At 39.1% G+C, this 26,280-nt stretch overlaps 1 protein-coding gene across 1 annotated transcript in view; it reads left to right on the forward strand.

The window, feature by feature from the left end:
• Positions 1-26,280, forward strand: part of CCDC15 (coiled-coil domain containing 15) — a 63,214-nt gene that overhangs the window by 27,391 nt on the left and 9,543 nt on the right. Inside the window, exons 6-11 of the mRNA XM_058664058.1 lie at positions 304-426; positions 1,094-2,044; positions 2,913-3,035; positions 5,330-5,452; positions 12,588-12,674; positions 13,734-13,834. Coding sequence (XP_058520041.1) covers positions 304-426; positions 1,094-2,044; positions 2,913-3,035; positions 5,330-5,452; positions 12,588-12,674; positions 13,734-13,834 — 1,508 coding nt within the window. The remainder of the gene's footprint in view (positions 1-303; positions 427-1,093; positions 2,045-2,912; positions 3,036-5,329; positions 5,453-12,587; positions 12,675-13,733; positions 13,835-26,280) is intronic.

The following is a 26,280-nucleotide window of genomic DNA, read 5'->3' on the forward strand; positions in this document are numbered from 1 at the left end:
ATTAGAACTGGCGCCCATATGGGATCCCGGGGCGTTCAAGGCGAGGACTTTTAGCCGCTAGGCCATGCCGCCGGGCCCTTTTTTCATATATCTTTAATTTCTTTCACTAGTATTTTATAGTTTTCAGTCTACAATCTATTACCATAAAACTTTAATTCTATTTCACTTGCTGCCCTGATAAGGTTCTGTTAGAGTGTGTTGAAGTGTAGCATTATATTGAAATTACATTGTTTCTACCAGTAATAAGTACATTGTCTTTTTTTTTTTTAGGTTTTTTTAAATTTTTTTTTTAATTTTCTTTAGGAACTTGACCATGAGGAAGTTTCATCAGTTAAAACAAATGAGGAAGAAAGGGAAGATTTGTTTCAGGGAGACCAGGAAGAATTCCTTTCTGAAGACAAGAATGCGTCTTGTTGCAGAGTTCAGGTAAAACAAAAGGAAAATTTATTGTGACTTGGACTAGGGGTCACTGGTACTGTTGTGCTTGTTTGGGATTATAGATGTATTGTTCTTGTCTGGATTAATTGAACATACAACAAGAAGATGCTTAACAGAGAAATGATTTTATTAATCTATGCATCATCCACTCTTTCAGAATGACACACTTTGTCTAACAAAACGTAGAGTTTTATACCTAGAAATAACTTGGGTGTCATACAAAGCTTTAATTAATTAATAATTAATATGTGAACCTAGCAATTCTTAGAATAGGGAGAAGACATTAACACGGAGTCTTGGTATGCTTTGATTAGTTACTTGTAACTCATGTAAAACAGGAAGAAAAGATAGTATTGAGGCCAGAGACACTCTCTTCTGTTATTTTTAACCAGAGGGAGGCACAAAGAAGAGACAGCACAGGAAGTTTGGTCTGCTGCTTGGGGTTGCAAGGTTAGTCACAGCCCAGGTGTTCCTGGCTGGAGAATAGCTCCTGTCCTTTGACTGATGCACTCAGCTCCTTCAGTTCTGTTAAGTAGGTAAAGATTATAATTTCACATTTTATTTTAGAAATTTCTTTAACAACAGTATTGTTTTAGGAATTTTGACTGTTGTTACTATGTGACATTCTATATTTGATGTTTGTGTTCACTTTTAGAAAGTCAAATTCAAGAATCCCTTATTTGTTATGGAACAGGAAGAGCAAATTCAAGTACATCCTCAGAGCTTTCACCATATTCCACAAGACCAGGATCATCAAGAAACCAAAGGTGGACTATCAGAATCTCAGAGTGACTTAAAAGCAGTTCACAGTGTTGACTTGGAAGCTCAGAGGGTTGAGCCTCTTACTCAGGCTGTTGACCTGGGGATTCAAGCTGTTGAGCTAAAAAACCAGACTATTCCACCAGAAGGACAGGTTGTTCAGACAGATACTCAGGGTAATATGTTGGAAGCCCAGAGTGTTGGGCTAGAAGATGTGAGTATTGAGCTGCAAACTCAGAATTTTTTACCTCCAAACCAGACTTTTCTAGCCAAAGACCAGAACATTCTACCTGTATATCAGGACCAGAAATTTCTATTCGAAGACCAGGATAATTTACGCAACTGTCAGAACCAAGATTTCCCATCCAGAGACTTATGCGTTTTCCCCAAAAAACAGAATATTCTCCTAAAATGGCAGAACCAGGATTTTCTACCCAAAGACCATAGTGTTTTCTCCAAGGACCAGGATATTTTACCCAGTTGTCCTGACCAAGATTTTCTACCTGGAGATCCATGTGTGCTCCTCAAAGACCAGAATATTTTACTGGACTATCAGGAGCAGAATTTTCTACTTCAAGGTCACCATGTTCCCCTCAGAAAGCAGAAGCTTCCACCCAAATGGCAAGTACAGGATTTTCTACCTAAAGATCAGAATTTTCTATCCAGAGATCAGTATGTTCTACCTACTAACCAGCATATCCCATCCAAATATTTGGACCAGAACTTTCTACCCAAAGACCAGAGTATTTTACCTGAAGATTATCAAGTTCTCCCCAGTCACCAGAATTTTCCCGCTGGAGATCATCGTGTTATTCACAATACCCAGAATATGCAATCCAAATATCAGGTAAAATACAGAGTAGGAAGGGACTACAACAAGGAGAAATAGGCTACTTTTGCTTGTAGAGTGGGATTTACTAAATCTAACTGTGTTAAATTTGGAGATTCATAGTTAGGAAGTACAGTTTCCTGATTGATTTCTCAATACTCCAGGGATTTTTACTAAGTGTTCAATTATCAGCAGCACGTTGTTGATATCTCAACAATTTACTTACTAAAACTTGTCTTTATTGGGAAAATTATTTCTGGCAGGCATCATCTGCTTTAACAACAGAGAGATGGAAAAAGGAGGGGCCTGCCAAGACCCTGCAGTATCTTACAAATCTTAAAGTTGGCCTTCCATCAGAGATCGGTTAGAACAAAAAAAAAAAAAAAAAAAAAAAAGAGGAGAAGGGGATTAACCCAAGGAAATTGCTTACTGCTGTGGCTAGATTTTTGAGGAATTTTTATTTAATCAAATGCCCAATTTTTTTCTGACCTTAACTACTGAATTTTCACCAAAGACCACAGTCTTGGTAACTCACCATTATTAACTAGACAAATGATATTTTGTGATTGTTCTTTTTAGAAAGCAAACTTTCCGGCATCAATTTTTTCAGAGGGAGGATGGTAGAAAGGAGCTTCATCAGGGACCAGATAGGACAGAAAAAGGTCAGAAACCTGCAGGAAATTAATTGTTTAGGGTTTGCATCGGAGCTCTTAAAAGAGTGTTCTCAACTAAACTTTAGAACTGATATAAATAAGGTTTTTTGTTTTGTTCCATAATATTTCATGTTATTCTGAGTATTTAAAAAAAAAAAGAAGCCTAGAATAATAGAATACTGGTGCTTTCATTCCCACCAGATCATTCAAAGTTTGTTGTTTTTCCCTCTTAGAAGGTACACTGTAAGGAAACAAACCCTGATGTGGCAGATGAGAAAGGGAGAGAAGACTTTTCTCTGAAGGACTATCAGTGTCAGCCTCCTAAACTCCAGTTCCAGGACCTCCTCAGAGACCCGGTAGGCAGAATCAAAAAAAGATAAAGAAGCAACAGATCAAGAAACTGAATTTTATTTATACCTTCTCGGTAACTCATAATTGGAATGTTAGAATCAGAAACTTTGAAGTTGGTGTAAAAATGAGTATCTTTTATTCCTTTTCACATTAGTGGGAAAGTAGTTTTAAGTTCTGTTGAGACAGAAACACTACTTCAAGAAGGGTGGGTACAGATTGTTAAACCCTAAATCTAATTTTCTGCTGGTCTTCCCCCCCCCCTTTTTTTTCTGTTGTCCTTTGCAACTAATGATACAAGACTGCTCTAATGGACTATATGATAATGGACTTCATGAGTCAAATTAAGTGTATTGCTCATAGGCTGTTATATCATGTTTATGTCTGCTGCCTTGGGCTGAAAACAGGATCCTCACTCATGTCAAAATATATCAGAATATTCTTTTTTTTTTTTTTAAAGATTTATTACAAAGTCAGATATACAGAGAGGAGGAGAGACAGAGGAAGATCTTCTGTCCAATGATTCACTCCCCAAGTGACTGCAACGGCCGGTGCTATGCCGATCCGAAGCCAGGAGCCAGGAACCTCTTCCGGGTCTCCCACACGGGTGCAGGGTCCCAAGGCTTTGGGCTGTCCTCGACTGCTTTCCCAGGCCACAAGCAGGGAGCTGGATGGAAAGTGGAGCTGCCAGGATTAGAACTGGCGCCCATATGGGATCCCGGAGTGTTCAAGGCAAGGACTTTAGCCGCTAAGCCCCATCAGAATATTCTTACCTTGTACCAGTTCCTAAGAGTTCTCACTGAAGCCTACAGTTGTGTGATTAATGTATTGCCCTGGATAAGCAATTTGCTTTCGGTTTTTGTTATCCCTTTAGAACACGTTTCCCCAGCATCCCTCATGTTTTATGGGAAAAGAGAGTTGCCCGTTGAATATTTTCAATGAGCTCCATCTCAAGTTCAGCACCTAGCCTCCCCTACATAAGAGGCAGAATTGAATATAGAAGAAAAGCTATACATTTTCTAGTAGGACAATGAGACTGGATTACTGAAGAGCAAGGCCAGAGCCTGTTAAGCTAGCTTGTTTGTGTGGTACATAGAATTAAGGCCCCCAGAGTTAAGCTAAAAGCAAAATATGCTTGGGTCATCTGCTGCTGCTTTTCCCAGGCTGTTAGCAGAGGGAGCTGGATTGGAAGTAGAGCAGCCAGGACATTAACTGGCATCTGTATGAGATGACAGTGTCACAGGCCATGGTTTTACCTGACCACAATGCCAGCCCCTTAAATCATGTTAAATAGAACAGAAAATGTTACAGTTGAGTGATGAATGTTTGAAATTCATTATGCTATTCCCTGTTCCATTATCCTCATTTATTAATCTGAGTTTGCCACTGAAGTATGTAATATTTTTACTAGCTTATGATTTCTACCTAGACAATTAGTTTATATCTCATTGTTTTAGAGCAAGTGTATCTAGCACACCTCAACATTTGAGAAATTGTAGACTTCAAAAGAAATTGCTTCAGGGGTGCTGTCAGTATGTTTCACCCAGTATTCACAACCTAGCCTTTTCCTGAAGATAAGTGTAGTGGAGTGTGGTGAACAGTGGAGAGTAAATTACTTAGGGTTTGGCTCAAGATTTACTGAGCGTTGGGATAATTGCCTCCGGAGTCAGTGTTAATGTCAGTAATAAAAGGCAAAGAATTTAGTGTCTTCTTGTTCTGGGATATATCCCACTTACTGAAACGACTTCAAGCCTGTTCACAGAAGCTTTAAGTACTGTCACCACAGATCTGATGCTCCTGCTTGGAAAATTGGTGTTCAGTGTTCATGTTGCCTTCTAGTACACAAACTATGGGCAGGCATCCATGCGCTGCCTGAGCGCAGGGAGAACAGAGCAAAGCATAAGCTACAGAAAGTAAAATAGTTGGTTTGGGTTGACCTTATCAGGTCTGTGTTACTAACCAAAGTGATGATAATAGTGTTATCTTTTAGCAGTAGTAGTGCTAGTAGTATGAATAATGGCTTATATTCATTGAGCACTTACCTTAGCCAAAATGATTTCAGAATTTTATGTAGATTCTCATTCAATTCTCACAATAACCCTAGGAGACAGATATGATTGTTATTTTGTGAATGAAGTCTAAGGTTGCTTTGTAGGTAGAGTTAAAATACATAATAGTGACATGAAATATAATGTCTGCTTTGATGTGGTGATGTGTCAGAGCCATTGAAGCAAGCCTACAATATTATCACTACTGTTATGTCACTGCTCACATGATTTGATAGTACCTTTTTATCTTTTAGAGCTTATCCTTCAGGGTGCAGGTGTCTGTTGAGACAGCTGAAAGGTGGCGAGATGATTTGCTTCTGAATAGCCATCAGCGTCTTCCACCGAGGCCCCAGAGAGATGCTTCCCACAGAAAAAAGGTAAAGCAGACTGCAGAAGATGGCAAATACAGACCAGATTATAGACACCTGCTCATCCCCTGCTTAAAGGCAGGATCAAACAGCAGATTTTTGGGTCTGGCGCTAGCCTAGTGGCTGAAGTCCTCACCTTGGCCACAGCAGGATCCCGTGTGGGTGCCAGTTCTAATCCTGGCAGCCCCACTTCCCATCCTGCTCCCTGTCTGGGAAAACAGTAGAGGATGGCTCAAAGTCTTAGGACCTTGCACCCACGTGGGCAGCCCAGAAGAGGCTCCTGGCTTCAGATCAGAGCTCAGCTCTGGCTGTTGCGGTCACTTGAAGAGTGAATCATCAGGCAGAAGATCTTCCTCTCTGTCTCTTCTCCTTTCTGTATGTCTGACTTTCCAAATCAGTAAATCAATCTTTTTTTTTTTTTTAAAAAAAGGCAGAATTTTGATTTTACAATATCCAAAACTTGCCCTGATCTCAGGTGATTTTAGAACTCTCAGTGAAACCTCAGGTATTGTTGGGAGTACCTGTTGCCTCTTAGGAAACTGTGGCTGTCAATCTTTTATGGTGAGAATGTATGTGAAATCTTCACCCTGCGGCTAGTCTGGGGTTGGGATCTTCATCAGTAAGCTCATAGAGCACAAGATTGCATTACCAGGAAATCAGTGAGTTGAGATTGGACTGAGACTTTTTAAGATTATGTTACTTAGGGCTTGGGGGCATTCAGTTAAGATAAGAGCCATAAAAGAAAATGTTATCTTGGCCTATTAAAATGTATCCTGGGCTTGCTTAACTGAAAACCAGTTTATTCCCACTAAAGCTTAACATTTTATGTAATTTAAAAAACAAGGCTTCAGGCAGTTAGACTGTGTGAAAGTGATAAACACAAATTTCCTCACATCTTCTGCTGGAGCATAATGAAAAGCAGGTGGTATCAGAAATTAGGATTTGGACTAAAGTCCAAGGATCAAAGTGTGACTTTCCCTTTGGGTTTATAAAGTTGATCAAAAGCTTAACTGTCATGTTTTATTCTGTGTTGTCATTTATATATCCTGAACCATGCCTGGCTCTTTTCCTACCTCAGGTTTTTTGTATGTGTTTGTTCCCCTGGATCGTCTTCCCCTTTTTTCTTCAAAATGTTATCCTTGCTCATTCTTCAGATTTCAGCTTAAATGATACTTCCTTGACGGGGCCTGGCATGGTAGCCTAGTGGCTAATGTCCTTGCCTTGCATGTGCTGGGTGTCATATGGATGCTGGTTCTTGTCCTGGCTGCTCCACTTTCCATCCATCTGCCTGCTTGTGGCCTGGGAAAGCAGTCGAGGATGGCCCAAAGCCTTGCACCCGCGTGGGGGACCTGGAGGAAGCTCTTGACTCCTGGCTTTGAATCAGCTCATCTCCTTTGTGACCTCTTGGGGAGTGAACCAGCAGATGGAAGATCTTTCTCTCTGTCCCTCCTCTCTCTGTAAATCTTCTTCAGTATAGTGCTGAAGTGGTATCTATCAATTGTAGACAAAAAAAGGTTGTGACATACCTGATAGAGAATGTATAGATGTTGGGTTACCTTTAGTCAGGCTTAGCATGAGCTACAGTGTTCTTGGCTGTGAACTAAATGCTAATGGGTCAACCACATATATTAAATAATGTGTCTTCTTATAGAAATATCATAAAACAAGAAAAGGTTTCCTACTTTCTGTGACCCACCTCGAGAAGGAGAAATTCTAGTTTCAATGTCTTGCCTTCTGAAGGGAGAAAGGAAATAGCAGAAAGGAGGACAGAGGGTTAAAGAGACTTGCCTTGTGAGACTCGCCTTGGGATGTCATTCTCCAAGGCCTACCACCACCCAAAGCAAGCTACAGGCTGAATACAATTGCTTGCAAAATCCGAATGACACTATTTCTGCCTACCTAGAAAAATGCATTCTGAAATTCCTAAGAGATCTCAAAAGACTCTAAACAGCAAAACAATCTTTAAAGAGGTGTGTTTTAAGTTACAAGTTTCATTCTTCCTGGTTTCAAAACTTATTACAAAGCTACAGTAATCAATACAATGTAGTGCATAAAGACAGACACATATGCCGCTGGGACAGGACGTAGAGCAAACATTGGCACATCACATGCTTTTGCATCAGCCAGAACCATTTGATGAGGAAAGGACAGTCTTTTCAGCAGATGCGGATGGGGACTCTGGATTAACAAAAGCAAAACAAGAAAATTGGGCCCTTGTCATATATCATCTACAAAATTAACCCAGAAAATATCAAAGATTTAAATGAAAAATAAAAACACAGGAAATATGTTTCATGACACTGGAATTGGCAATGATTTCTTTAATATGACACCAAAAGCACAAGTAATAAAAGAAACAAATAGGGCCCGGCACCGTGACCTAGCAGCTAAAGTCCTCGCCTTGAACACGCCGGGATCCCATATGGGCGCCAGTTATAATCCCGGCAGCTCCACTTCCCATCCAGCTCCCTGCTTGTGGCCTGGGAAAGCAGTCGAGGGCAGCTCAAAGCCTTGGGACCCTGCACCCGTGTGGGAGACCCGGAAGAGGTTCCTGGTTCTTGGTTCCTGGTTCCTGGTTCCTGGCTTCGGATCGGCATAGCATTGGCTGTTGCGATCACTTGGGGAGTGAATCATCGGATGGAAGATCTTCCTCTCTGTATATCTGACTTTGTAATAAAAATAAACAAATCTTTATTTAAAAAAAAAAGAAACAAATAGATAAATCAAGCTACCTTAAAATAAACTTTTTCACATCAAAGGACACTATCAACAGAGTGGAAAGGTAGCGTATAAGATACGGGAGAAAACATTTGCACTGAAAAGAAAACAGGAAGCAAGGACAGAGAAAAACAGAAACAGGAAAGGCTGTCTGTGGTAAGTTGATCAAGATTCTGAAAAAAATTATTTATTTTTTAAATTGGAAAGTCAGATTTAAAACCTTTCCTTGTTTTCCTTCATTTTAAATGATGAAATCACTAACAAAAGCCTCCCCAATTGCAAAAAACAAAAACAAACAAAAAAACACCTTGATATAAATAGATTACAAAAGTACATTTGGTTATGAGAGCTAAAACAAAGGTAGAGCATTACCATGTTTGATCACAGCTGGTAGCATGCGTTGTGTGACTCAGAATGCTCATGGTACTGTGTCTGCAAAGGACTGTATGAATATTGTGAATATTCAGATTACACATAAATGTTAATGATAAGCACAATTGCAAATATGGAAAATGGAGCTAATGAACTAACGAAGATTGACTATTAATTCATATACCATACAGTTGTTCTATTTTAGGTACTTGATTCTGTGTTTTTAATATATTCACAGGATTGTGCAAGGATTGCCACAATTTCAGAACTTTAAAAAAAGATTTGTTTATTTGTTTGTTTATTTATTGGAAAAGCAGATATACAGAGCCAGGAGGTTCTTCAGGGCCTCCCACAATGGTTACAGGGTCTCAAGACTTTGGGCTGTCCTTGACTGCTTTCCCATGGCACCCGGCAGGGAGCTGGATGGAAAGCAGGGCCAACGGGACACGAACCAGCGACCATATGGGATCCTGGCATGTGCAAGGCGAAGACTTTAGCCACTAGGTTACGATGCCAGGCCCAATTAGACAACGTTTTTTATCACCCCTAAAAGGACCTGTTCCCAATATCAGCCAGTCCCCGTTTCTCCAAAGTACCATCTCCAGCTCTGCACCTACTAGACTGTTTTGTCTTTGTAGATTTGCCTATTATAGACATTTCAGTAATTAGATCATAGAAAATGTAGCTTTCTGTGACTGGCTTCTTTCATTTGCCATGTTTTCAGAGTTCATTGATGTAGCATACAGCAGTGCTTCCTTCGAATGCATTGCTAACTAATACTATACACACAGCACATTTTATTTGTCATTTTAACAAACGATGGACATTTGGCCTATCTCTGCTTTTTGACTGTTAGGAATAATGCTGCTGTGAACATTTCTGTATAAGTTTTTCTCTGGACGTATTTTTCATTTCTCTTGGGTGTAGATACCTAGTAATGAGATGGCTGGGACATGTGCTGACTCTGTTCAAACATACGAACTAGCAGATTAAATTCCAGGGTGGCTTTGCCGTTTTTCATCCCCACCAACAGTATAAGGTTCAGATTTCTCTACATTTTCACCAGAACCTGTTATGTTTACTTTAAATTATTCCATCCCAAGTGAATATAAGCAGTACCTTTTTATACTTTTGATTTGTATTTTTCCTGATGACTAAAGTGTTCAGCACTTAGCAAGTATTTATTAACTATTTGTATATCTTCTTAGGAGAATAGTCGTTTCTAATTGTGTGTGGGTTTTTTTGTTTTGATTATAGAATTATAAGAGTTCTTAATATTTTTTTTGCACACAGGCTCTATACAAGCCATATCTTATGATTTTACCCCCAATTTTAGAGGTTGTCTTTTTACTTTCTTGATATTATCCATTGTAGTACAGAAGTTATAAACTTTTTAAAGTATGTTTTCATTTGATAACTTTGTCTGCAAAAGAGAAAGTTGTTTTCCATCTGCTGGTTCCCTCCCCAAATGGCTGCAGTAACCACGGCTGGGTAAGGCTGCTACCAGGAACCCGGAGCTCCATCTAGACCTAGGTGGGCGGCATGGCCCCTCCAAGGATGCATTAGCAGGAAGCTGTATCAGAAGCAAAGTAGTCAAGACTTCAGCTAGCACTCTGATTTGGGATAAGCGTATCCCAAGCCACACCTTAGCCTATTTCACCACACATCCACCCTACATTTTAAATTTTGACAGAATCCAAATTGCCTGCATTTTCTTTTTCATCTTACACACTTGGTATTGTGTCTTAAAGACAGAAGGGGCTAGTGCAGTAGTATAGCAAGATAATCCTCTGCCTGCTGGCGTCAGCATCCCATTGTGGATGCCAGTTCATGTCCTGCCTGCTCCATTTCCAATCTAGCTCTGATTATAGCCTGGGAAAACAGCAAAGGATGGCTTAAAGCCTTGTGTCTTGCACCCATGTGGGAGACGTAAAGGAAGCTCTTGGCTCCTGGCTTCAGATCTGCTAAGTTCTGGCTGTTGTAGCCATTTGGAAAATGAACCAACAGATGGAAGACCTCTTTTTCTGTTTATTTTCTCTCTGTAAAATCTGCCTTTCAAATTAAAAAGTAAATACATCTTTAAAACACACACAGACTCACAAGCAAAACCCCATTATCTAATCCAAGGTTCTGATGTACTCTGATTCCGTAAGAATCTTATCTCTCTCAAATTTAGGTTGTGGTATACTTTTATGTTTTTGTATTTGCTGTGAGGAAATGGTCTAATTTCATTGTTTGTATGTGGATTACCAATGTTTCAGCGCTGCTTGTTAAGACTTTTCTTCACCACTGAATTGCCTTGGTGCTGTGATAAAAAAAGCACAGGGCAATAGTGCCGCAGGCTTGTTTCCTAGTTCTCAATTCTGTTTCATTGATCTGTGTATGTATTCTTAAGCCAGTGAACCTGTCTTGAAATTAAGATAAGTGATTCCTCAAACTATGTTCTTTAAAAAAAATTATTTATTTTTATTGGAAAGCCAAATTTAGAGTGAAGGAGAGACAAAAAGATCTTCCATCTGCTGGTTAACTCCCCAAGTAGCTGCAACCATCAGTGCTGAGCCAGTCCAAAGCCAGGAGCCATGAGCTTCTTCCGGGTCTCCCACGCAGGTGCAGGGTCCCAAGGCTTTAAGCCGTCCTCAGCTGCTTTTCCAGGCCGCAAGCAGGGAGCTAGAAGGGAAGTGGAGCAGCTGGGACATGAACCAGTGCCCATATGAGATTGGTGCATGCAAGGTGAAGACTTTGGCCATTAGGCTACTATACCAGGCCCCCTCAAACCATGTTCTTTTTCAATATTGTCCTAACTATTCCTTTGCATTTTCATAGGAATTTTAAGATCCTATTGTCAATTTCTGCAAGGAAATCAACTGTGGTGAAATTGAATTAAATATCCTAATTAAAACATTGACTGCCATCTTAACATGAGATCTTCCAATTTGTGAATATTGGGATATCCTTCTGTTTATCTGTATCTTTAATTTCTTTCAGCAGTGTCTCTTAGATTTTATAAAATTTTTGCTTTCTTCATTAGATTTACCCCTTAATTGTTTTACTGTTTTTGATGGCTTTGTCAGTGAATTTTTTTTCTTAATTTTGTTTCTAAGGTGTTCCATAGGAGTTACGGAAGTAAAATTCTTTTATATATATTGGTATTGTATTTTACAGTTTTGCTGACAAATATATAAATTTTTAAAAGTTACTTACTGTTTGAAAGGCAGAGTTAGAGACAGAGAATATCTTTCCATCCACTTTGTCACTCCCTAAATGGCTGTGACAGCTAGAGCTTGACGAGGCTGAAGCCAAGAAGTTGGAATTCCGTCCAGGTCTCCCACATGAAGGGCAGGAGCCTGAGTACTTGGGACTTCTACTGCTTTTCTGGACACAGAGAGCTGGATTACAAATGAAACCAGAACTGAAGCTCATCTGGGATGTTGGTGTTGCAGGCTGTTACCCTGGTCCTGCTAAATAACTTTTAAACTGAAGAATTTAAAAAAGAAACCTGTTACCTTTTATTTCTACAAGTTGGAGATACATAGTTTAACTCATATAATGTCCAAGTATATTTACCAAGTTATGTGATAAGGCTAGTTAATGTGGGGGACATTAGCTCCAGTTTCCTCTGACATGTAAGTTGATTGATATGTTTTTAGATTCTAATACTCTACGCCTAACGCTTATCAAGACAGTTACATAAACAAAGTGACTATAGATTTGAGATACTAAGGGATCTGGCTTTAGAGCCTGCATTCAGTTCCAAACACTCTTGGGGGCAGAGTGATTTTCCAGTAATCACTTCAGAAGAACTTTTTAGTTATTTGTTCATTTTCATTTTTGAAATGAATTATTCAAACACCAAAAACAATTGGCATTAATTCCTTCTGATACTGCTTCCTTTTATAATTTTTTTTTTTGCTTTTTTTTCAGATATTTGTTGTTTGGTTCTTTATCTGTTGCTTTAAGTTTGCAAGAGAAGAGAATTAATGTTAAAAATATCTAAAGGGTTCACAAGGATAGCATCTGATAACTTTGTTGCTGTATGTGACTGGCTTTTCAACAGGTTTGTAACAACTGTCAGTTAAGATGGGAATCCCGGGCTCCATTTGCATTTCGGCCTGGAGTAGATCAAGAAGAGGACAAGAAGGAAGTATGTGATGATAATGTTTTCAGATACCAGTATTTCTGTTGTACCCTGTATGAAATGGGGACCATTTGGTTACTTCTTGGCACACTAAGAGCTGATGCCACAGATGCTAAGAAGTTGATGGAATCATTGTAATGTGGTAGACTTCTTTTCCAAATTCTTAGGGTTGTTGTGAACTCAGATCTTAGGCTAGTGCATTTTTCCTGCTAATTTCAACTAAAGATTGGCTAGCCCATCAGTCCCCCCTTTCTTCTTTCTTTTCTTGCTTCCTTCCTTCTTTATCTATAGTTTTAACCCAACAGTTCTTAACCCTGGCTATGCACCAGTATCATATGTGAAACTTTTTATTGTTGTTGTTGTTTTTCAAAATACAGACATGTGGACTCAACTAGATATATTGACTTGGTAAGTGAAAAGGTAGTTTTAGAGCATTTATACTTATACAAGGTAACATTCTTGATTCTGGTACATTCTCAATATTGAGAACTGCTGCTTAGACTTTTAATAATTATTTTTTAAAAAGCATATCTTGTATCTTGAAGCGAGAGTAAATAAATCCAGGGATATGGATAGATCACTGTGTGACAGCATTTGCTTTTATGATACTTACTGCATTTAAGAATATGATGCCCTGATATACTGCAGCCCTTCTGCCCTCCTCACTGTCATTGAAAAGTTGAGGTGATTATTGTTCTGCTATAAATACCTCTCACATTCTTTCGGTGGCCCTGCTTTTATGGCACTTACCACTTGGGAACACAGAGTAAATATAATACATATCTTATCATGTGCAGTACAATCATTTCCTCAAGTACTATTGACAAGAGATTGTACTAAGGACAAGCTAAATTAGTACTTCTTTCTCTGCTTTGTGGGTGAACACCTAATTGCTATGTTCTTAAAAATATAAAGTTCTTGCATGGGATATTGTCTTGAGTCATCATAGTTGGAGGTAAATCAAGGACATAGTCCATGTTACATGATTTTCTTATCTATCGCAAAAGAGTTCCTCAGAAAAGTCCTGAGAGTAGAAAGTAAATAATTTTAACCTCTTTTCTTTAGCGTCAAAGGCAGTACCTGAGACATAGGCGACTTTTCATGGATATTGAGAGAGAGCAAGTTAAAGAAAAAAGGCAAAAAGAACAAAAGAAGAAAATTGAAAAGTAAGTTCTTGGATCCTCCTTGTAAGCCTTAAATGACCAGGTAAGAGATTTGGGGAGGTAAATTTTAAAAATAATCAGATAATAGTTTAGTCTTCCTTATTTTTCCTCCCTACAGGATTTATTTATTTCCTTAAAAGGCAGAATAACAGAGAGATTAAGAGATCAAGAGAGAGAGAGAGATCTTCCATTTGCTGGTTTACCATGCAAATGGCTGCAGTAATGCCAGGCTGGAGCCAGGGGCCAGGAACTCCATCAGCCTGGTCTCCCACATGGGTGGTAGGAGCCCAACCACTTGGGCCATCCTCTGCTGTCTTCCCAGACACATTAGCAGGAAGCTGTGTCAAAAGCAGCACTGTGATGAGGGATGCCAGGATTGCAAGTAACAGGTTAACCTGTTGTGCTATAAAGCTGATCCCCAATAGTTTAGCCTTTTAAACCATGTGGGAAGCAACTATTTTGATACTAGTAGAATACTGAAAGATAATGAATACTTACCTTGTTTGTTTAATTTTTTAAAAAAATATTTATGTTTTGAAAGGTAAAGTTACAGAAAGAAGGGGAGAGAGGAGAAAAGAGGGAGGGAAGGGGAGAGAAAAGAGACCTTTCATTCACTTATTTCCCAAATGGCTGTGACAGCCAGGACTGGACCAAGCAGCAGCCAGGAGCCAGGAACTTCATATAGGTCTCCCACGTGGTTGTAGATGCCTAAGCACTTGGGCCACCTTCTGCTTTCTCAGGTGTTGATTAAACAGGGCACTGGGTTGGAAATGGAGCAGTCAGAACTCTCATCGATGCCCATTTGGGATACAGATACTGACCCATTTATTTTATTTTATTTTATTTTTTTATTTTATTTTTTTTTTTTTTAAAGATTTATTTTATTTTTATTACAAAGTCAGATATACTGAGAGGAGGAGAGACAGAGAGGAAGTGGAGCTGCCGGGATTAGAACCAGCAGCCATATGGGATCAAGGCGAGGACCTTAGCCACTAGGCCACGTCGCCAAGCCCGACCCATTTATTTTATAAATAAATCTTGTTTTTGAGAGTTTTTGAGTTCACAGAAAAAGTGAGCAAAAATTACAGACTTTGGGCTCGGCAGCGTGGCCTAGTGGCTAAGGTCCTCGCCTTGATCCCATATGGCCGCTGGTTCTAATCCCGGCAGCTCCACTTCCTCTCTGTCTCTCCTCCTCTCAGTATATCTGACTTTGTAATAAAAATAATAAAAATAAAATAAATCTTTAAAAAAAAAAAGTTTAAAAAAAAAATTACAGACTTCCCATATAACCTCCTGCACCCAGATATTCAGCCTTCCCCACTATCACCATCCTACCTCACAATTTATTACAGTTAATAAACATATTAATATATTATTACTCAAAATCTGTAGTTGACATGAGGGTTCCCTTCTTGGTATTGTGCCTAAAATGGGTTGGGACAAAATATGGATGTGTCCACAGTTGTAGTATCATACACAGCAGTTTCACTGCCCTGAAAATGCTGTATTTTTGGCATATTCCTTCCTCCTCATCCTTAGATCTCCAGCAGAGTTTTTCTGCTGTCTCCATGCTTTTCCCTTTTCCAGGATGTCATATGAAGTGGTTTTGATTTGCCTGTGGAAGTGCAGCTATGGCAGTACTTTTGTGTACATTCTTGTTTTCATTTTCATCTCTTCAAAAAAGTATTTTTCTCTTCTTAAATTCTTCACTGACTCATAGGTGAGTCATTTTCTTCAATAATGGCAGTACCATTTTCTTCATTGAATTGTCTTTGCTACTTTTTTTGAAGATTGATTGACTATATTGGGTTCCTTATTCTGTTCTGTTGATCTGTTTTTTCTACCTCTTCACAAATATTACACTGTTTTGATTATTTAGCTTTATAATAAGTCTTGAATTTGGATAGTTTCAGTCCTCTAACACTGCTTTTTTTTCAATGATACAGTTCCATAGGCTCTGGGATTTCCCTTACCACCCCCCATTTCCCTTTCTCCCCAGCTAATCTTCCCTCTATTATTACAATAGTGTAGTCCTTCATAAATAGTCATAAGTCTATAATTCTGCTATTTAAATGTATCCTGACATTGCGGGTATGGACAGTAGCAGAGAGTTCAACATCCTGTTGTCAAGATATATTTTATAGTTTCATTGGGAGTCCATCTTTGATTTGAAAATCAAAGTAGAGACACATATTGCATTGTATCTTCACATCTGGATATGATAGTCTCTATTACACAGTTACTATATATCCCCTTAAATGAAAAGCCATAAAAACAAAATTAACAACAGGAAGAAAAATAGAAATTTACAACACCATGAAGTTAAATAACATGCTACTGAATGATTTATGTGTTGCTGAAGAAATGAAAAAAATCAAGAACTTTATTGAAGAAAATGATGCTACTGTATGATCTATGAGTCAGTGAAGAATTTAAGAAGAGAAAAATACTTTTTTGAAGAGATGAAAATGAAAACAAGAATGTCAAAACCCATGAAATGTAGCAAAAGCAGTATTGAAAGTGCTGTTGATCTTGTATTTTGCATGAAGGTTGCCTTATTTCAAAGAGTATATATGGTATTTGTCCTTTTGGGATCAACATATTTTTCTGAGTCTTGTTGGGACCATTTGGTTGCAAATCGTAGCATTTCATTCTTTTTAATGACTAAGTACTATTCCATGGAGTAAATGTACCCATTTTTTTATCCACTCCTCTTTTGACTGACATCTGAGTTGTTTCCATGTCTTTTGCTACTGTAGATGTGGTGTCGCAAATATAGGATTACAGAACACCTTCTCATATGCAGATTTCACTTCTTTTGGATATATTCCCATAAGTGGGATAGCTGGTTCATGTAGCATGTCAATTTTCAGTTCTCTTAGCATTCTCCATACTGACTTCCACAGTGGTTGTACTAGCCTGCACTCCCAGCAACAGTGAAGGAGGATCCTTTCTTCCCACATCAGTGCCAGCAGGTGTTGTTCGTGGAGTTCTGAGTGTAGGTCAGTCTCACTGGAGATAGATGGAGCCTCATGTGGTTTTCGTTGATATTTCCCTGAGAACTGAGGAGCCTGATCATTCTTTCATATGTCTGTTAGCTAATTGAATTTGTTCTATGAGAAAAATGCCTGTTCAAGGGCTTGACAACGTGGCCTAGTGGCTAAAGTCCTCGCCTTGAATGCGCCAGGGTCCCACGTGGGCTCCAGTTCTAATCCCAGCAGCTCCACTTCCCATCCAGCTCCCTGCTTATGGCCTGGGAAAGCAGTCGAGGACGGCCCAAGGCCTTGGCATCCTGAATCTGCATGGGAGATCTGGAGGAAGTTCCTGGCTCCTGGCTTTGGATCAGCGCAGCACCGGCTGTTGCAGTCACTTGGGGAGTGAATCATCGGACAGAAGATCTTCCTCTCTGTCTCTCCTCCTCTCTGTATATCTGCCTTTCCAATAAAGCATAAATAAATAAATAAAAAAGTAAAATGCCTGTTCATTTCCATTTGCCCATTTTTTGTTTTGCTGTCATTGAATGTCTTAAGCTATTTGTGAATCTTGGATACTAGTCTCCGGTCAGGTGTGTAGTGTGTGCTAGTTTTCTCCCATCCCATTGGTTGCTGCTTTACTTTGTTGATTGTACAGAAGCTTTTTTAGTTTGGTATAGTCCCAATGGTTTATTTTGGCTTCTACTGCCTGTGCTTTTGGTGACTTTCCTAAGAAGTCTTTCCCAATTTCTATATCTTGGAAAGTGCTTCCTATGTTTTCCTCTAAAATTTTGATGGCTTCTGGGTGCAGTTTTCTGGGAATTTGGGGTTGTGTTGAATCTGTAGCTTAAACTGGGAAGAAATTACATCTTGACAGTACTGTCTTTTCCCATCTATGATCCTGGTGTATCTGCATTTATTTAAGTCTCCTTTTATTTCATTCATCAGAGTTTTATAGTTTTTTTGTTTGTGTAGTTCTTCTATGTTTTGTAACCTTATATCTAAGTTTTTCATTCTGTAGTGCACTAATGCGAGTGGCACTGTGTTTTAAATTCCAAATTCTGTTTATTGTTGCATGAAAGAAAGTGATTAATTTTTATACATTAACCTTGTATCTTGAAACATTGCTGTGTTCCCTTATTAGTTCTAAGAGGAATTTTTTTTATAATTCTTGGGATTTTTATATAGATGACCATGTCATCTATGAAGAATTATATCTTTTTTTCTATGTGCAGTAACTTAGACTTCCAGTGATTCATTCAAATATTTAGTAAGTTTTCCTTTTTCTTATCAATGATTATATCTGTAACAGAAATATTCTTTAGGTAGAAGAATTCTGGTACAGTTATTGTCAGTATAGTAACTATGGCAAGGTAAATAATTATTGTGTTTCTTTCGCATGCCTTTTAATTTATTTATAATTAATTCATGATATTATTCAACCAAGCATGCCTTTAAAAGTTAAGGGACTGGGGCCTAGCAGCATGGCCTAACGGCTAAAGTCCTCGCCTTGAACGCCCCGGGATCCCATGTGGGCGCCAGTTCTAATCCCGGCAGCTCCACTTCCCATCCAGCTCCCTGCTTGTGGCCTGGGAAAGCAGTTGAGGACGGCCCAATGCTTTGGGTTCCTGCACCCGTGTGGGAGACCTGGAAGAGGTTCCGGATTCCAGCTTCGAATCAGCACAGCACCGGCCATTGGGGTCACTTGGGGAGTGAATCATCGGACGGAAGATCTTCCTCTCTGCCTCTCCTCTCTGTATATCTGACTTTGCAATAAAATAAATAAGTCTTTTAAAAGATTTATTTTTTTTTATTGCAAAGTCAGATATACAGAGAGGAGGAGAGACAGAAAAATCTTCCATCTGATGATTCACTTCCCAAGTGACTGCAATGGCCGGTGCTGTACTGATCGGAGCCAGGAGCCAGGAATTCCCTCTAGGTCTCCCACACGGGTGCAGGGTCCCAAAGCATTGGGCTGCTCTCAACTGCTTTCCCAGGCCACAAGCAGGGAGCTGGATGGGAAGTGGAGCTGCCGGGATTAGAACCGGCGCCCATATGGGATCCCGGCGCATTAAGAAGAGGACTTTAGCCTCTAGGCCATGGTGCCGGTCCCAAAATAAATAAATCTTTAAAAAAAAGTTATGGGACTGAGCTAGAGTACAAATGCAGAGTTAAAATATCTTGTATATAAATATTTGAAAGTCATAAACAAAACAAAAAATTGTTAAATTAAGAATATTCCATGGGTCAGTGTGGTGGCATATCAGGCTAATCCTCTAACCCACATGGGTACCAGATCGTGTCCGGGCTGCACCACTTACTGTCTAGTTCCCTGCTTATGGCCTGTAAGGCAGTGAAGGATGGCTCAAGTACTTGGGCCCTGTACCATATAGGAAGCCAGAAGAAACTCCTGGATCCTAGCTTTGGATTGATTCAGCTCTGGCTGCTACAGGCATTTAGGGAGTGAAGCAATGGTTGGAAGAACTCTTTCTAGTTCTCCTTTCTCTGTACAATCTGCCTTTCAAGTAAAAATGAATGAATTTTTAAAAAAGAATATTCTGTTCTCCCTTGACAAATATGATTTCATAGTGGCTTAGAAGACCAGTTTCAGACTTGTAAGTATTAGAATGAGTTACATGTAGAAACATGGAAGTATAGGGGTTCGCAGCCCCTAACGTTTCTCGTTTTGCTTTCTGCCAGTGGCCTATTTTGTACTGTAAATTTTATACTGTACTCAAGCCATCCTAGATATCTTGCTTTGCAGGTAGCCACCTCTTAATATCCAATTGAAACTAAGTACACACATCAGAGAAGCAGTCTGCTCACAGACAGGCAAACATGGCAAATAGAATTGTCTAAAATACTCTGAAAGTAGTCTTCAAAAGTTGAACCAAAGGCGTGCCAGCACTAAGATTAATCTGCCTGGTAGCGCTGGCATCCCATTTGGGCACCGGTTCATGTCCCAGATGCTTGACTTCCCATCCAGTTTCTTGCTTATGTCCCGAGAAAGTAGTGGAGGTTGGCTCAAGTCCTTGGGTCCCTGCACCCACATGGCAGACCCAGAAGAAGAAGTTCCTGACTTCGAATCAGCCCATCTTTGGCCATAATAGCCATTTGATACAAAACCAGGCCAGCAGATGCAAGAACTCTCTCTCTCTCTGTAAGTCTGTCTTTCAAATAAAAGAAATAAAAAGAGTTGGAATAAAGAATTGCTTGAGTCTGGGGATCTGGAGCAGAGCCTACATAGTGTGCAGAGGCTTCAGACTGTCCTCTGTGGGGTGCACATGTGACCTAGCAGGTGAACTGCCACTTGAGATGCCTGATTCTCATATCAGAGTCAAGTCCTGCCAGTGTCCCTGCTAGTATGCATTGCACAAGCAGGCAAGTGATACAGCTTATGTAGTTTGGCCCTTGCCGCCCTTGTGGGAGACCTGGATCATGTTTCTATTTCCCAGGTTTAGTGTGGCCCAACACCAGTCATTACAAGCATTTGGGGAGTGAGTAAGAACTCTCTTTCTCTCTTTTGCTCTCTCTCTATGCCTTTCAAAATAATGATAATTATTACAAAAACCTTTTTTGAATATCCAGCCTAAGATAGGAACTCACTTTTTATCCAGGTTTAAGGGTGAAAATTAATTTACTCAGAAAACATTCATTTAGCACTTTTTTACATCACAGGCACTTTTTTGTGTTATAAAATATATTAAATATAGTGCCCATTCTTGAAGAACTCAATCTAAGTTGTGGGAGGGAGCTAAAAACAAACGTGTGCAAATAAGCAGTAGAGTTAATACCATTGCAGTAATGAATAGAGTATTTCTAGAGTGCAGAGGAGATCACTGAGTCTGGGGAGTTAGAGAAATTATTGCATTTCATTTGGGCTGGGGTAGATAAAATATGTATTTGTTGGGGAAGAGATTAAGGATGGTGTGTTTAAAAAAAAAGGCAGAATGAGAATAGAAGGAAGTAGTAGAATAGCTCCTGAGTTGCATAGTTTATAGAAGCATTTATGTTATCTTGTTAGGGACTTACTAACATCAAAGTAAATATTTATTGATAACCTACTATCTGACCAGGTACTGTATGTTCAGAAATTAAAACTTGAATGTGTGGTTGGATAAGTTTGAATATACCATGTATTTTCTGTGTAATCTTAAGTGAGTTATTTCATCTCTGAGATTTTAATACCCTTAATTATAAAATGGGAGTTATTTGATACCTGTCTCCCAATTTAGCAACACTGAACACATTTGTAATTTAATAAAATCAGAATAAAATTTATCTGTAACTACTGTGATGTGTACAGTGCTGGTATGTAGCAGTGCTGATGATGGCAGTGACTAAGAGAACAATTAGTGAAGGCCACATAAATGGAAAAGGAGACACAATTTTTAGAATGATGAAAGACAAGGCAAGGATAATACGGGGAAGTCAAGAAAGGCTTTGAGATGAGTAATGATCAATTTTGATCTTAAAGAATGAATTGGATTGTTCCATATGGCCCAGAAACTTAGTAATAAAAGCTTTAGATATGCCTGGGAAATAGTGTGAAACGTTGAGGTGGCCTTTGGCAGAAGTATGGGAATAAGAATGACACTTAATAATATTTAAGATGTAGAGACCATAGGCTTGATGAACAGTTGGCTTGGATGTTGACAGGAGTCAAGGGTAGTTTGTAACTCTTGGATAATTGGATGAGCAGCAGTGCCATTAGCATAAGTAGGAGATACCTGGAGAATATACTTGGAAGGAAGCTAGTGAGTTCAGTTTTGGAGCATGAGTTTTTGGGAGCCTATGGATTAGTAAAGGCGGGATGACTTACATGCTTTTGAAAATAAAGAAATCTGGTTCTGACAGGAATGGGAACTAAAGATTTCTTTAGGAGTTTTCAGTATATATTTCAACATGAATTTGGACTAGGTGCAATACTACTTCTGCAAAAAGAAAAATAAACAGAGCTTTGGGTGGTCTTACAGAGCCCAAGTTACAAAATTGGAGACTCAGATGTTTGATCCGTTTTTTTCTTGAAAATATTTCCAAAGTCTATTGGATTTAGACAGTGAATCCTGCACTCTTTCAGGTAGAGAAATGTGAACTCTTCCTTGCCCTAGGTACCATTCCTTAAAGCCTTTAAACATTTTTAAAGCAATATCCAGCATTCAGTAAAAAATGTTCAAATATATCAGACATACACCAGATGATCAGAAGCCAAAAGAAAAAATGGACAACAGAAGTAGACTCACAGATGTTGATATTAGCAAACACTTTAAAATAAGTAATTGATATGCTCAAATAAATCGAAGAGATGTAGAAATAAATGAAAATACAATTTTATCAGAATTGAAATCTATAAATAAAAGTAACAGAAAATGTGGAATTGAAAACAATTCAGTTTTTATACAATGAGGGACTACTTCAGACTCACTAGAATAACTTGAACAGAAATGAGACAAAAACTTAGGAACATATCGACAAGAATGTAAAACTACTGTGTAAGTAGAAAAGCACATGACCTTTATGGAAAACTGTTTCTTATTAACTTATATAGATGAGTATAAACATATCCTAAGACACTGTAACTCACATATATTTTCTCACAAAAAATTATTAAAACTGACAATCTATTAGTTTCAAACATTCTTGGAATAGTTCCAAAATTAGCTATATTCTGGGTTTTCTTCAGAGTATATTCTTTGACTATAGTTGTATTAAGCCAAAAGTTAGTGAGCAGTACATTTCTGAAGAATTCTAGGTCAAAGTTAAAATTACAATGGGAATTAGAAAATACCTAGGGAATAATAATGTAGACAAAACATATCAAAACTTGTGGGAAGCAGCTAAAACAGTAGTTAGAAAACTATTAGACTTGATTGCAATTATTAGAAAAAGAAAAAACCTCAGAGCCAGTGTTTCAGCTTTTAGTATTTTAGAAGCTTACAAAAACTACAAATCAGAGAATCAAGATGGCAGAATAGAGTAAGGACACGTTTAAACAGACAGAAAAACATTTAATCAGGATGAAGCAGAGAGGCACATTCCAGGAAATAGGAAAGGACAGAACAAGAGCAGAGGGGTACCTGGAGACTGACAGAAACAGGAAAGCAGTGGACACAACGGTGTGGTGTTGCAGTGACATATCCAGCAGCATTCAACTGACGGCTATCTGAACTCCACCAGCAGCCGAAACTCCACCAGCAACCAGGTGGGAAGGGACTTTCACTGGGAGCTTGGGAGGTGAGCCCAGACAAAGAATTGTCCGTCCTGCTGGTCCGTTTGATTTGACCAGGAGCAGAGACAGAGCAGCAGATCCCAGATGGACAGTGTGAGAACTGGGTGAATTTCACAGCCCAGGCAGCCCCTTAGAGCTGAATTGGGTGCCATTTTGCGTAAGGAGGCAAAGGCAAGGGAAAGGACTGAGCATACGCTGAGCTGGGAGTGAACTCATTTCTGACTCAGTGAACTGCAGCAACGTGGCATTCTACAGGTTCCACCCAAGACAGGTCTGGACAGCCGTCAGACCTGATGGCCAGCAGATCAAGAACTCTAGTAGTGGTACGTCAGGCGCCATTTCGTACACTGTGGCAATAGCTTTAGGACTGCAGGGGACAACAGTGAACTGTGCATGTGCTGAGCTCGCAAGAACTCACTGAGTTCCGTGGCTTGCACTGGTCCCGCAGGAAAATAATACTGACTGTGGCATCTTATGGGTCAAAATAGGTCCGTGTGGCACCCAGACCTAATGTCCAGCAGGTTCCGACAAGATCAGTTCCACCAACAATCTAACTATATAGTACACCTGGCGTCTCTCTAATCCTGGAACCTGCACCAACCGAAAGTGGGAGAAAGGTTGCAGAGACAACGGTGCAGCTTCAGCACGGTATCACAGGAGGTGGAGAGTGGTGAGCCAGGAACCGGGGCTGTGGAGACCACTGTGGAAATCTAACATAAGAACCCAGACCTGGAACTCACTGGAGGTTGTGGCACAAGTGGCTGCAAGCAAAAAGGTGTGCACCAACTGCAATAAGTAAAATCGCATTGCAGACCTGTGGGTGACACAGCTTAGAAACCTGCCCCAAGGAGAAGACTCTGCTAACCAGAAGTACAATGATCAAGAGCAAAAGAAGAGACAACGGCACAATGAATATTACTGAAAACTCCCCTGCAAAGGAGCAAAACCCTATGCCAACTTCAAAGTTCACTGAGGAAGACATCGAGAAAATGGGGCACACAGAATTCATAAAACTCATTTTAAAGCTTCTGATCAACAATGAGAAGCACATACAAGAGTTCCAAGAATTAAAGGAAGCAATAAAGCAAATCAAGGCTGGTATATCAGAAATCAAGAACACAGTGGAGCAAATTAAGAGTACAGTGGAGAGTCTCCAAAACAGAATGAAGAAGCAGAAGACAGAATCTCAGAATTGGAAGATATTTCCTGTCATCAGGGGGAAACAAACAAAAAGCTGGAAGCAGAGCTGGATCAGGCCCAAAAAAGCATTCAAGAATTGAAAGACACTATTAAGAGGCCAAATGTAAGAGTTATGGGAGTCCCAGAAGGTGCAGAAAGAGAAGCTGAGTTTGCAAATGTATTTAATGAAATAATAAAGGAAAATTTCCCTAATCTGGAGAAAGAATTGGGAAGCAACATCCAGGAGGGGCACAGAACTCCCAACAGGCTTGATCAAAAGCGATCTTCACCAAGACACATGATCATCAAGCTCTCTTCAATTAAACATAAGGAAAAGATCCTTCAATGTGCATGTGAAAAAAAATCAATTGACATATAAAGGAATGCCAATTAAACTCACAGGAGATCTCTCACAGGAAACTCTACAGTCAAGAAGAGAATGGAGTGGCATATTCCAGATTCTAAAAGAAAAAAATTGTTGGCCTAGGATAACTTATCCAGCAAAGCTTTCTTTTGTTTTTGAAAATGAAATAAAATTCTTCCACAGTAAAGAAAAGTTAAAAGCATTTGCCTCTTCCAAACCTGCCCTACAAATGATACTTCAAGATGTTCTCTTGACAGAGAAGAGGAATAGCACCAACCAAAACCAAAGGCAAACGGGAAGAATAATCCAGTAAAATGACAACAGAAGACTAATCCAATGAACAACCCATTCCTAAAATGACAGGACCAAAGTACCATCCATACATATTAACCCTGAATGTAAATGGCTTAAATTAAATCAAACGTCATAGATTAGTAGACTGGATTAAAAAACAAAACTCATTATTTATTGTCTAGAAGAGACACTTCACCAACAAAAATCAGCGGAAACTATATCTCATGGGTTTTGTTATTTTCTGTTTAATCTCTTCAAAACACTTTCTTCTGATTAAATCATTCAATGACTTGTAGATAATACAGTAGCATCATTTTCTTCAAGAAGGTTCTTAATTTTCATTTCTTCAGCTACACGTTAGTCATTTAGTAGCATGTTTAACTTTATGGTGTTGTTAATTTCTTTTTTCTCCCAGATGTTGATTTTGTTTTGTGGCTTTTCATTTAAAGGGATGTATAGTAGCTATGTAATGGAGACTGTCATAAGTAGTAACATGTCATTTAACTTCAAGGCATTGTAAATTTCTATTTTTCTTTCTTATTTTGATTTTGTATTATGACTTTTCATTTAAGGGGATGTACAGTAGCTGTGAAATGGAGACTAACATCCAGATGTGAGGATACAGTGTAGTATGCATTTCTACTTCCAGACAAAGATGGACTTACAATGAAACTGTTCACTATACCTTGACAATAGGATGCTGGACTCTCTGCCATTGTCCATGCCTGCAATGATGGACATATGACTGTGTATGAAGAACTATATTTTAGTAATGATATAGAGGAACTAGGTGGGGGGGGAGGGCATTGGGGAGGGGATAAGGGAAATGCCAGGAGCCTATGGAACTGTATCACAAAATGATAATAATAATAATAAAATATAAAAAAACCCAAAAAAACTACAAATCAGAAAGAAGTCATAGAAATGCAGAAATTAATGAAATAGGAAATATATACAACAAAGAAACCAATGAAGCCAAATTTAATTCTTTAAAAATTTAGTTTTGCTAGGAGCATCTTTTTTATTAATTAATAAAAAGAAAAGAGGGGCCCAGTGTGGTAGGCTAGTGGCTAAAATCCTCGCCTTGCATGTGCTGGGATCCCATATTGGCACTGGTTTGTGTTCTGGCTTCTCCACTTCCATCCAGCTCCTTGCTTGTGGCCTGGGAAAGCAGTAGGGGACAGCTCAAAGCCTTGGGACCCTGCACCTGCATGGGAGATGCAGAAGAAGCTCCAGACTCCTGGCTTTGGATCGACTTAACTCTAGCCATTGTGGCCACTTGGGAAGTGAACCAACTGATGGAACATATTTCTCTGTCTCACATTTGCTTTGTATATCTGACCTTTCCAATAAAAATAAATAAATCTTAAAAAAAAAAAAAAGAAAGAAAACCTAAGTTAGCAATGTTTGG

This window comes from Ochotona princeps, chromosome 4 (genome assembly GCF_030435755.1).
Source record: "Ochotona princeps isolate mOchPri1 chromosome 4, mOchPri1.hap1, whole genome shotgun sequence".
Classification (NCBI taxonomy): Eukaryota; Metazoa; Chordata; class Mammalia; order Lagomorpha; family Ochotonidae; genus Ochotona; species Ochotona princeps.